General features: G+C 35.4%; 1 protein-coding gene across 43 annotated transcripts in view; it reads left to right on the top strand.

The window, feature by feature from the left end:
- Positions 1–13541, top strand: part of Camkii (calcium/calmodulin-dependent protein kinase II) — a 127907-nt gene extending 114366 nt beyond the window's left edge. For 23 of the 43 annotated variants that reach the window (XM_006560540.3, XM_026439969.1, XM_006560535.3 and 20 more), the window contains 4 exons: positions 2840–2915; positions 3265–3359; positions 3855–3972; positions 4272–13541. In XM_006560540.3, coding sequence (XP_006560603.1) covers positions 2840–2915; positions 3265–3359; positions 3855–3972; positions 4272–4404 — 422 coding nt within the window. In that variant the 3' untranslated portion in view covers positions 4405–13541. 43 annotated transcript variants of the gene reach the window in all.
- The last annotated feature ends 202 nt before the right edge of the window (positions 13542–13743 follow it).

Genomic DNA, 13743 nt, shown 5'->3' with positions numbered 1-13743 from the left:
AATATCGATATAAAATGAGAAGCAATTGTTATCAAGGAATGAATAATTATAATAGACACCCTGTATATACATCGTATACTTCTTACATATTCAAAGTGATTCATTGATAAAACCGAGTGAATTTTAAAAGGAAACGAAGGAGTGAAGGAGCATGTCTGACCATAGACGATTCCACACTACTAGCATCTATTTCTTTCTCCTTTGGCATAAAATTCCTATATTTACTACTATCGATTCACATAATCTATTATTTAAGAAATGTAATCTTTCTAATAAAATTAAAAATTAGATGAAAATTTTCCAAAAATTTTTATTCAGATTTGATAAATTAAATTTCTATTTTGAGCCAATATATATATATATATTTTCGTTCGTGACTAAGTCAATGAATCATCAGCCATGTATCATCGTTCCAATCCGTAATGATAATTCGTTATGTATCGTTATTTTCGAATGCGATTCGATTCTCATCATCGAAAAATAGGCAAACGTCGTCGCATCTATGCGACACAGTGTTTTCAAAGAAAGGTTGCTTAACGATAAATGGGAAGAAAAATCGGTGAAAATCGGTCGCGGAACGAAGAAAATCCGAGAGACACGTTGACTGACAAGGGGAAGAAGGCGCAGGAAGAAGAGAAAATGCTCTCGAGGACGAGATGGGACCTGAGGAGACGGTTAATCCTCTTGCGCGAGGATTAAGCTCCGCGACGTTTCTCTTTTCTCATTCAACTTCCCGTCTTTTAGAAATCTTGAAAAATCCGAAAAAAAAAAAAAGAGAGACCCACGAAAATCTCGATAAACTTTAGAATATGATTTAAACCATCTTTTCTTTTTATTAAAAAAAAAGAAATGAAAAAGAAAAATTCAACGGAAGAAATATTGGAAAAAGTATTTTTCTTGGTGAAATAATGATAAAAGTCATCTACAACACCGGAAGTAATCTCCGCGGACCTTAATCTTCCGCGAAATCACGCTTGAGACACGCAAGAAAAGAAATCCTGCTGCGATAAACGAACCATATAATTGCCAAAAGAATAATTTCGAAAAAAAAAAAAAAAAGAAAGGAAATATAAGAAAAAGCACGTACGAGTTTAAGAAAAAAAAAAGGGTATCTATATATAAATATATGTATGTATATATTATATATATATTGCTTGTAGAAATAAGAATCGTGTGTCCTATCAAGACCTGCAGCCAGCTCTCGACGAACTCCCAGTGTTCAGGTAACGGAAGAACCTATCTCACTCTCACTCAAAACTCTCTCTCTCTCTCTCTCTCTCTTTCTCTCTTTCTCTTTTTTTCTATCTACATCTATATCTATATCTATATCTCTTTTTCTCTCTATCGAGGTAATCACCGATGTAGCTGTACGAGAGGAGAGAATCATGTTGCTACGCTTTCCGTGTAGAACGGGACGCGTGGTAAAATAAATTTTTCATTTTCATGCCACATGAATTTTGCGCAAACGTATTATAATTATATATAATTGTTATTTCGTTCGCTGTGGTGCGCAGTAGGATAGTTACGGCACTGTGCTGTTACGCTGACGGTGGTGGTCGCCGAATTAAACGCGTTCGTAAATTCGTTTGCTTTTTTTCGACGTATGATTTCGAAGATTAATCGATATGAAAGACCGATTATTGGTAATTTTATTTATCAATTTTTTCCAACACTATTCAAGGAATTAAAGAATTGAACGATATATTAACGATATAACGATTTGTTTTTTCTTTTTTTTTTTCTGTTCTTTTACAATTGAAATCGAAATAATTCGAATATTTTCGCGCCTTACGTTCGAAGGTTATGATTGTATTTTATGGGCGGATGAAAAAAGATAGGAATGTATCACGTAATATTAATATTTAAAGGATTGATTTTTGTACAAATAAAAAAGTGTAATACGAAAGAAGAGAAAAGAATGAGGTACTTACCAAGGAATTATTCTTCAAGGATCCAAGAAGCAGTCATGAACAACGAGAGAACAACGACATCTTCTTCTCCTCGATTTCGAATTCGTCGAATACACTTTTTCTCGTCGTCCGAACGACGATAAATAATTAGAATTTTACGCAAAATCACTAAAACTTCGTCGTTGTCGCGTCAAACGATTCGAAAACGGTCAAAATCACAATTTAATCTCGAAATAACTGATTCAAACGACGCGTGCAACGACGAAACACTTCGATACACTTCCACTTGACTAGATGGCACTGGTGTCGTAATTTTTAGCCATAAGTCACAAGGACTTCGTTCTCTCGTTATAATAAAGGATATTCTTTCTATAAATCGGTACTTGTCAAGTGGGAAAAGAAAATTTATGAAGAATGAAAATTAGATTCTCGAATGGTCTTTTTTCATCTGTTGAAGTAATTTGTGTTCAATTGATTGCAATTATTTTTCTTTAAATTAATGTGAATAGTAATGTGAATATGAGAAAAATATATAAAGATAATGAAAATGTAATGATATTTTTTAGGTTATGTATCCGTTCAAGACCATTTGAAAATCGCGTGTCATTGGAGTCTGATAGAATGGTAGAATTTTTTGATTAGAGAAAAGGGTAGAGATTGTTGAATGTGATGTGCGAAGGTAATGTCATTTTTTGATTTTTGAGACGACTCCAATGGGTGACACTTTGATGTATGATATATACGTATTTTAATTAATAAGAGAGTCTTTGGCGTAGGACGTAGAAGTTGATAAAGATTCGTGCATGTGATTGTTGTGCCGTACGATGTGTCGGTATGAGCCCTGATCGTTTTATTTATTTTTTTCGTTGATCGATCAGGCATGCCGATCGTCCTGTTTTCATTGATCAATAATCTATTGACAATTCCAGCACGCCGTCAGGAGATCATCAAGATGACTGAGCAACTCATAGAAAGCATCAACACCGGAGATTTCGAGGCGTACACGTAAGTGGTAATAAATTTCAAAAGGAAGAAAAAACAAAGATTTTTACTGAAGTTTCAGTAAAAAGAATTATCAGGATAACCAAAGTTTCGATGAAAAAATTTATAAAGGAGCCGAAATGTACAGGATAATAAAGACAGGAATATAGTGCAAATAGAGAATACCATGAATATAAAAAATAACCTAAATCGTAATTCAAAGAGAAAAAGTCGTGATATTGTCGTAATCAATTATTTTTCAATTAAAAATAATTTAGGTTAATCGACTAACAATGCAAGCCTGCTTTCACTGCGTTTCAGTGAAATTAAATTAAAATAATTCAGATGATTCTAACATCTCTTACGCTTCCAGGAAAATCTGTGATCCACATCTGACTGCATTCGAGCCAGAGGCTCTAGGTAATTTAGTCGAGGGAATGGATTTCCACAAATTTTACTTTGATAATGGTAATTATGACTCATTTGCATCACTGTTAATCGTATCGCGCTGACAAACGCACAATTGTATTTACGTTTGATTTGTTCCAATCTATTGCTGCATGATGTATTATATCCGAGAATCGAACATTTTTATTCGTGTGAATGGGATATAAGCCAGCCGTTAAAACGTTTTTTTATTTAGAAATTGAAATATCCGATCGATCAGTGCATTTGTCGTCGAACTTAATTCCATATTGCTTCTTATTGCACTTTTCATTGATGTTAATATTGAATGCACAAAATTTCTTTTTCTTTTTTTCATCAAAATATAAAATTCAATTTTGATGATATACTTATTTTGTTCGTTCAGTATAACATATTATTTAATCTATTAGAATAATTTATTGAATTTGTTCATGTGATCTTTTATTATTCTTATGTGCTTTGAAATAATATGAATGATCAACGGTAAATGAACACACAGATTCACAAATAACGAGCGTTTTGCTTTTCCAATCTAAGCAGTGTTGGGCAAAAACTGCAAAGCCGTGAACACGACGATCCTGAATCCCCATGTACACCTGCTTGGCGAAGATGCTGCGTGCATCGCGTACGTTAGGCTGACACAGTACATGGACAAGTGAGTAAAAGAAATTAAAGACAACCCTAAAGATTTATATCAATACATTCTCTATTAATCCTTTGCGATACACAATTATTTAATAAATAAATAAATATGAAGATTCGCGATGAAACAAGATAAAGTAACGATCTAGACAAAAGATCCATTAGAATAAGATCTTCTATGAGCAACCACACTGTATCCACTTGTATCCAGAAGTTCGAAAGGGATGGTTGGATGTTAAAAATTAGAAATCTCAAGTACAAATCCGGAAAACTTGCATAAATTTGAAAAAATACGATTGCATATTTTTTCAGACAAGGAGTAGCGCACACCCACCAGAGCGAGGAGAGCCGCGTATGGCACAAGAGGGACAACAAATGGCAAAATGTGCATTTCCATCGTAGCGCGGTCACAGGCCCGTCGCCGTTCACCTATAATCACAAGTAAATGGATGGCGACGGTTCGAAAAGAAACAAAGGGGAGGAAGTAGAAGAAAAGGGCCGATGTGTCGGTGGATCGCTCGTCGCCTTCGACGCGTGGAATGGACGAACGAAACCGTTGCGAGAAAACGCGCGACATCACACGTTACACCCCTGGAGTGTCCTGGCACACGATAACGATCGGGATAAATAGATAAATACATAATACGATCGTCTATCTATTTATTTATTTATCGATATACATGTACACATGTACACACATACACACGAACACACACGTGGGACACGCGTATAAATTAGTATTAAGCGCGACAAGAATGGAATGGAGCGAGAATTGGTCGCGAAAGTGATCGGATAAGTCGGTATTTTTGACCTCGATTCAGTACCTGTTCAGCGTACTTACCACGAAGCACCGCGACTTTGTGCCTCGGCCTCGATGGAGGAGAACGATTTCTCCTATTCTCGATGAAGTGGATACACGAAGAAAGAAGAAATTTGGCGGCTTTTCACAAAAAAGGAAGACTGTAATTTATATATATATATGTAACGAAAAATCTTTTAATCGGTGAAGAAAATTGTGTTCGAGATTTGTCTGAAAGTTTCTTCTTATAAGTGTCAATCAAGGAATAATAATAATAATAATAATAATAATAATAATAATAATAATAATAATAATAATAATAATAACATTACCGAGATACGTTATACTATAGAACATTAAAATGAATATTCATGTAAAGAAGGGGGAAAATAGAGGAATTTCCAAATGTCTCGATTTTCCGCATCTTCATTCCGTCTCCATCTCTAAAACTCGAGGAACAATCTTGCCAATTTTCTAAACGCAAATCACAGCAAAAGAGAAGCAACAGAAATAATATATTGATAAAAATAATTGGAATAGAAGATAAGAAGAGACGAGAAGAAGATAGAATTACAGAAAGAAAGAAGAGAATCAAAATGGTGGAAAAAACCAGAAGCAGAAGAGCGTGTGTTCCAGTGGTCGTCGAGGTGGTCAGCGGTGAACATGAAAGCGGGAAGTACGCGTATATCCAGGAAATTGGAAGGAAAGAATAGGAACGTGGTGATGGTGGTTGGAATGGTTACACAGCATGGGAGAAGATGAAGCCGCGTTCGACGAGGGAGATGACGCCGGCACGTCGGCAACCACGCGTATTTAGTTCGTATGATAGTCGCTGTACAGAACAATCTTCCATTGTAATTTTTTTTTTTCTTCTAATTTTCGTTCTCGTCTCTCGCTACGACGACACACCGGAAAAAAAAAAAGAAAAGAAGGGGAAATCCATTGTAGATTCGCGCGCGCGCGCGCTATCTCTTGTGAGTAACAAGTATGAATACATACACACACACACACACGCGCGTAGAAATTTGTCCAAGCGTACCTGCGTATCGTTGCATAATTCGTATTCGTCGAATTACGTTTCCTGGCATTCTGTTTAATTCACGAGAAATGTTAATATATCGTACAACATTGTTTAAAAAAATGATTTCACGAAACACTCTCTTGTTTATATGATCATATACTATGATTGTAAACGATACCGTACGTACTCTTACAAGAAGCGAGCAAGCTCTATAGATCTATAGATCTTCGACAAAGAAAAGAAAAAAGCTTCTCGCTCGAGATTAATATCGGTGCATACGCTCGCGTTGTACACACACACATATACACACGTACAAACATACAGAGATTATGCGCGATAAGTCCAAGGGGGAGAGAAGAGCGATCTTTAAACGTTGTTACCTCATCGTCGTAAGGGATAAATAACGCGACTGGCGCGACTCACGATCGTAAGTCAGCCTCGCGTACGTTCCGTTTTACAAGTCGAATCCTCGAGGGCTACGTCGAACGTGAGACCAAGAGACGAAGAGAAAAATGGATAAAAGAAAGAAATTTCGAGTCGAAAAAAGAAAAAGGATCGAAGAAAAGAGTGAGATTCGTTCGCGTAGCTCGGTGTACGAAAGGATCGATCCACACTTCCGGCGTTCGTCGATGGAGAAGAAGAAAACGAACGAATGAAAGAAAGAAGAGAACGGCACGGGGGAGGAGAATAAACAGAACGAAAGTCTGCGCGCAGAGTGAAGTAGATGTAACACGTTATATCTACGGCGGACGTTGTTAAGAAGCAACGAGGAGAACTTGGATGATCTGCGATTTTTTCTCGTCGGGTTCACGAGGCACCTTCGTTCCAAGAGACGAGTAAGAAATAATAATAACGAATAATAGGAAGAGAGCAGAAAAAAGAAAATGGGACGAAAAGAGGAGAGAGAGAGAGAGAAGGAAGGGTAGAAAAGAAACAAAAAAAAAAAGATAACACACGAAAAAAAAAATCTTTCTTACACCGTTCGTACATCCTCTATTAATTAATTAATTAATTAATTATTAAATACGACTTTACGAGAGTATAAATCGATTATATATATTATATATAAATATAAATGAACAAGATTATCTAGGAAAGAATATGAGAAGGATTGAGATACACAGGGAAAACGGGGGAGGGGGCGGAAGAGGGAACGGTGAAGAAAGAGAGAGAGAGAAATGGATAAAAGAAAAAAAAAAAATATCGGAGGAACATTTTTGCCATCTTGTTATATAATTTATATGTATATTATATGTATATATACACACATATACATATATATATAAATATACATATATATATTATAACATATAAATGCGCGCGTATGCGTGCGGAAATAAATGGTACGCGCGTTTCTCTCGCGTTGGAACCGTGTGTTGCCACCGATAATATATATATATATATAAAGAGAGAGAGAGAGAGAGAAATCGGTCGTTGGATCGTTGTGGTTCTTCGACATTTCATTGAGTTGTTAATCTTCTTTGTTAATCTTTGTTAATTCTTGTTAACTCCATAGTTTTTTATTTATTCGCCGTTCATTGTACTCGGTTCAGCGTCGATTTAGAGATCGGTGAGATGAATGTCTAGGAAATTTTTAATTACGAATAATACGAGTATATATAAAGTCCGATATTAATATATATATACATATATATACATATATATATACTTTGACTTGTTCTTCCTTTCATCGAGTTGTTTCAATAAAATAAAATCGTTTATCATCGATTGAATTCTACTATATATATGTATATATATTATATTAATTAAATAAAACTCGATCAATCGAGCGTTGAATCGACGCGGAATCGGTTTCTCGCCATCGAAACACGCTCGAGAACGCGTGTCCACGTACGTGCGCGCGCGCGCTCGTTCCACAACTATCGCATATATATATATATATATATTTATATATATATATCGATATAGGATACCAGAACGAGAGGGATGAAGGAGGAAACGGATGAAAAGACGATTAAAGGATGGAGAGAGAGAGAGAGAGCGAGAGAGAGCGAAAGAGAGCGAGTGAGCGAGAGAAAGAGAGAGAGAGAGAGACAAACGATTTAATATATTGCAAATACTATATTATAAATATAAATATAAACATAAAATTAAAACTTAAGGAATAGTGTTATTTCTACTACTCTAATTCGTCGCTTCTATACGTGTGATTGTTGTATAAAAAAAAGAACAAAAAATACGATTATTGATTTATTATCATTGTTATTACACGATTATCATTACACGTTACGATTACTACTATTACTATAATTATTATTAATTATTGCCGAACGAAAACAGTATATTAAGCCGAAAGAATGTGGAGAATGTGGGAAATTGTTGTTGAAAGGAAACGGGAAGAAGATTAAAAAAAAAGGAAAGTAATGGAAGTGAAGAAGAAGAAGAAGAAGAGAACGTGATGTAAGAGAGAGAGAGAGAAGGAATAGTTTACACGAACCGATTTTTTTCCTACGATAAAAGGTATTTCTTAATTGACGTACGAATGGATCCTTAAAGGAGGCAGAAATCGTAGACAGGAGTAAGCTTTCTAAGAATGGAACCGAATGGAAGAGTAGCAACATCCATTTAACAATGAAAGGGAAAAATAGAAAGGAGGGAAGAAGAAGCGACGCGTGAAGATTCATTATACGTATCTTTATGAATAATGCGTTTGCAAGTCGGTGATCGAGAACGATGAAAAGTATTACCAATTTAGATAATCTTACATCGATTGATCGAGAAAAGGAATTGAAGGATGTTGATGGATGTGTTGGAGGAAGGCACACGCTCATTCGCGCGCGTTATTTAAAAAAAGTTGTTTCTTATGAAGAATGAAAAAAGAAAACCCGTAATAAAATTAAAAACGAGGAAAGAAAAATTCTGAACTGAATTGGAGAAAATAAAAGGAAACACGATTTCACAACGCGGAGGGACGTGTCTCGCATCAGATTTTGCTGAAAGTCCTTTCTTTCCAAAGAGAATAAAAATGATATAATTAGATCATTTGAGTTTTTAGGGGACAGTGATAATTAAACAATCGTTTCTCCATCGATACAAACCTCTCTTGTAGATTATATATATAAGTCTCTACGAGTTTTCTCTCGTTAATTCTACTTGTGTTTCAACAGTTTCTTCATACTCTTCTTCTTTATTGATTAGAAATTTATGATTGATTAATGGAGCTTTCTTCCTTGCATCTTCTTTTAATATCTTCTTTCTTTAACGCAGCAGAAAGTTTCTAGAAACTCTTCAAAAATAGAGAGAATCTTTTGAAATTTCATTCAAGTTTCCTCTGTAATCTTTTTTCCATCTACAATTGAAATTAAAATCAATTAATTAATCACTCCTTTTCGTCAAGAAAATCAATGGAGCCTGCATCTTCGATCGTCTCTTGTTGACAAATCATCTGATTCGAAACCTCTCGTCGTTTCCTTCCACTTCATTGCGGAACATCGATGATTAAAGTTCAATCAGAATTCGCATAATCGACGCATTTCCACGCGTGACATTTTCCCCTCGAACAAGCCACTTTCAGCAAGATCTGCTTTGTAATCGAATAATTTCGCGATTTCGCAGGCATTGTTCGAGATTTTTAAAACGAATTGGGAGGAGAGTTCGAAGAATTTGAGAGGGGAAAAAAATCGTGAAGAAGGGAAATTGGGAAGGAAGAGAGGAGGAAGTTTTATGAATGTTTTTCGTCGCTAGCTTTTTTCTTCGATATAAGAAAATTTTAAACGAATTATTAGATAGAGGGTGAAGGATGTTCGTCCGAATGGTATCCTTTTTCAATTTTATGATATATCCGTTCGATTTTATTACATCGTGCATGATATAAACGTAACGATCAACCAAGTTGGACAAGCACTTTTACTTTCCTCTTATCTGTAACGCGATCTTCGAGATCTTTTTTCCTGCTTTTCCGACTCTGAAACTCTCGTCGTTACACATTTCTCGTATCGAACGCTGATTCGAACAGTGTTTCAATCGAATCCCCTCCCTATTGTTGATAGAAAGGGTGGAATTCTCCCTCCTTTGCTTCCCCCTCGTCTTCCTGTTTAACGTAGGAAGCTTCGAGGGATGAGAGGGAAAGAGAGAGAGAGAGGAAGAGTGCTTTCTTGACTGACAATTCTTCTTCAATCAATTATTATCGTTAAGGGAAAAATATTATATTCGAGTAACGGGGATGTTTAAACTTGAAAAAAATTTTATATAAATTTTTTGAAACTTAAAGAAGAGTTTAAAGATGGAAAAATTACGTGTAAAACAATTCAAAACATTCGATTGAATCAAGTCTTGCGTTAGATTGGCCATACACTTTTTCGCGCATGAATTGGAGGAAGAATGATGAAAGGGGTTGAAGTGTTGGAAAAAAAAAAGAGAGAGAAAGAGTTTAAAAAAAAAGGAAAAAAAGAAAACGGTCAAGAACCGTGACAACCGAATTACCGAGATTCAATCAACATCTTAGCGGTTAATCGCCGTAGAATGTAATTAAATCTAGCGTTTTAAGAATGAAAAAAAGAAAAAAGAAAAAAAAAAATCTATCATCTATTCTACCGTGATGAGAGAACCGCGACGCAGCGACGATCATCGTCTCGCTGTAGCTCACGCGCGCACACACACACACTGACCGATTGCTGCGTATGCACGATTTTATTACAGCGATTTTTCTGCGCCACGTTTTTAGAAGAGTACACACCAGCGAAAAAAACTCGAGAGTTTTTTAGGAATGCGGACTGAAACCATAGAGAGCCATAAAGAGCCGTGAAGAAAGAATATTTAAGGGAAAAAAAAAAAAAAAAAAATAACACAAGTTCCTCCCCGAGCGTTTCCTCTTCCGGGATGCTCGACGAATCTGAAGCGTGGTCCGAAGTCGTCGGGAAATCACGAAGTCACGAAGAGATGCGATTGAAAAATATAGTTCGGTGTTGCAGTTTCTTTCAGAATTTGGATCTTTTCTTTTCATGATTAATCAGGAGAGTAGTCATTAAGAGTAATTCGTTCTGTCTTCAGAAAAGTCTATCCATCTTTTTAATTAGACTTCTTATTTTTATTCTTCTATTTCTTCTTTCCTCCCTCGAATATTGTAATACAATTTATGCTAAAAACAAGAAATTAAGTTAGTAAAGAAATATAATATATTAGAAAGATCGATTACAAGTAACCGGAAGTATAGATCTTGCTCTTTGGATCTAAAGGATATTGGTACCGAGTATTAACATTTCCTTGTTAATTTCGTCGAGGTTAAAAGGAAACAATTAATACTTAGAAGTATCCTTAGCTAATTCTATTAATTAATTATCTAAATTATCTTATTACCTTCTTCAGCGCTTTTCATTGCCAATAAAATCTCCTACTCTGCCGTATCTAAAAAACAAATCTTTTAAATCCATTTTAACAATAAACAAATATAATCAATTTAACAAACTTAACCCAACGAAATTACATATTTGATAATTTTCCCGAGCTATATTTACATAATCGTCAATCTCCTGGTGCAAATTTTTCACGTAAAAAAAAAATAAAAATAAAAAAAAAATGAACAAATCGGAAGATCACAGGTAGTCGTAACCCTTTTTCGATAAGAAAAAAAAAAAAAGAAAGAAAGTAAGAGCCGGAACCAAGGTTCCTAAATCGAATCTCCGACGCAAATATCCTCGAGTGCGAAATATATTCTCGAGACTCGCCCTCGAAAGAAGAAGAAGAAGAGTATTCTTCCTCCAAAAATGGACAATCGCGTTGCCGGACCGAGGATTCTCGTTTCATTTCTCGCTCAACGCGAATTGTCTCGATTGGAATAAGAGTTTCCAGAGAGCGATTCCCAGAGGAAGTTTTCACACAGCGAAACGCATCATTTCCATCCGATATATAACACCGAAAAAAAAAATATAACGGCGGCTGCGAGGAGAGAGAGCAACGTAAAAAAGAGACACGGTCTTGGGCTAATTTTGTACCTCTCCTTTCGTCTCTACTTCCAAGAGAGAGAGAGAGAGAGAGTCCGCGTTTCGAAAGATTTTTTATCGTTCCGTAACTTTTTGCGATCCTACCTACTACTACTACTACTACTACGTACGCAATATAGAATTATTGATTAAAATTGATTAATGTAAACTTTTTAGCGTGTGCGTGCATGCGTCTATTTGTGCATGCGTGCGCGTGGAAAAAAAAACCATATAATAATAATAATAATAATGATAAATCTAATTGAGGTACAGCTCGGTTGATTTTGCACGATATTTCGGATCCGATCGATCCGATCGTTTCGCCCACTTTCTCTTCGGCCGTTTTCGAACGCGTACGTCGAAATCTCGAATTAAAGAAAAAAAAAAATAAAAAAAATAGTAATATAATAAGATAAAGAGTCTGGAAAGTTCTCGACTCGATCCACGCGTCGTTTCATGCGTCGATATATCTTACATATCTTCTTACATTGCAAAATCGAGAGGAGAAGCATAGATGATGGGAAATGAATTATATGGAACGTTTAAAATCGATGAAAACTCGCCAAAAATATATATATATATATTTGAATATATATATTTAATCGCACACGCGACAGTGCGATTTTTTAATCCTTGCTTTTTATCCTCGAATCGTGCGCGTCGAACGGCCGAATTATATATTTGGAGGCAATTCAAAAAAAAAGAAAAAAAAGAGAAATAAAAATAGTAAACGACGAATTAAAAACCCTTTCGAGCTTAATAAAAGAAACCAGGAAATAAAAATAAGGAAAAGAATACGTGGGATGGGATGGGAAGCAAGTGAAGTAAGAAGAAAAGGAAAAAATGAGTGTGCAAAGATAGGAAGAAGAAATGCATACGTGAGAAAGAGAGGGAAAAAAAATGCAAGACGAGTTCGAGGAGCGAATTTGATTTTTCGATGATAATGATGATGGAGGACGGTGTGTTGAAGAAAGAGAGAGAAAAAAAAAAGGAAAAAAATAGGAAAAAAAAAAGTTATTAAATAACAAAGAAGAGATACGAATTCTTTTTAGCGGACGTGCGATCCAACTGTGCCTCGAATAAAATCTTGAGCGACGTCCCCTCCGACTAAACGAAAAAAAAAAAAAAAGGAAAAAATCACAAAAAAGATGTAAAAAAAAAAGGAAAAAAAAAAAAAAGATTATGACTATGTAATAGATTGTAAACGTTCACTACTATTCTTATTGATATTATTGTCATTATTATTACTGTCATCATTATTATATTGTCATTGTTATTGTTACTATGATTATACCGTCACGCGCATTTTAGAGGAATTATTCACGTGCAATCTGCGATGGCGAATTCCGCGCGACATTCGTGTTTTTACTTCTTGAGCGTTGCGATGGAGAGAGAGAGAGAGAGAGAGAGAATAGTAGAAAAAAAATGAGAGAGAGAGAGAGAACGATACGGGGTGAAACGATATGGTGATAGATTCACGGACAACGGACAGAGAATTATTATTTTTCGAATTTAATTATCCCGAGGGATAAAATAAATTCCAATGTTCGAAGGAAGATTTTCTATGGAGAGAGTGGCGAAAATTCTCCGCGAAAACGAAAAATCAATTCTCGAATTCATCGATCTTCTCGACGCATTGCTATTTTTCTTCACTTAAGAATATTGTAATATTTCGATTCTAGTTTTTATCAAAGTATATTCCATATGTAAAAATGTAGAAAAATTTTCAAACTTTTTAACGCTAAAATCCCCGCGCCATTTAACTCCTCGTTTAATAATTAACAATTTACTTCGATATCGAGTTTAGCTTATAATAGGATAAAGAAGAAAAAAAAATCTAATTATAGCGAGGTAATCTAATCTCTTACTTCTCTTACGCTCTAAATAACGTTACGAGGCTTAAAGTTAAAAATTGCGCGATGATCGATGATCGAGATATCACGCGACAGTTTCGTGAATCACGTTTACGTTGTTTGTAATCTTTGTCCGGTGTTACGTGAACGATCGAGTCGGTGTCCCAAGAGG

This window comes from Apis mellifera, linkage group LG4 (genome assembly GCF_003254395.2).
Source record: "Apis mellifera strain DH4 linkage group LG4, Amel_HAv3.1, whole genome shotgun sequence".
NCBI classification, from domain to species: Eukaryota; Metazoa; Arthropoda; class Insecta; order Hymenoptera; family Apidae; genus Apis; species Apis mellifera.
The sequence above is the reverse complement of the archived record's forward strand: the minus strand, read 5'-3'. Positions and strand labels throughout refer to the sequence as shown.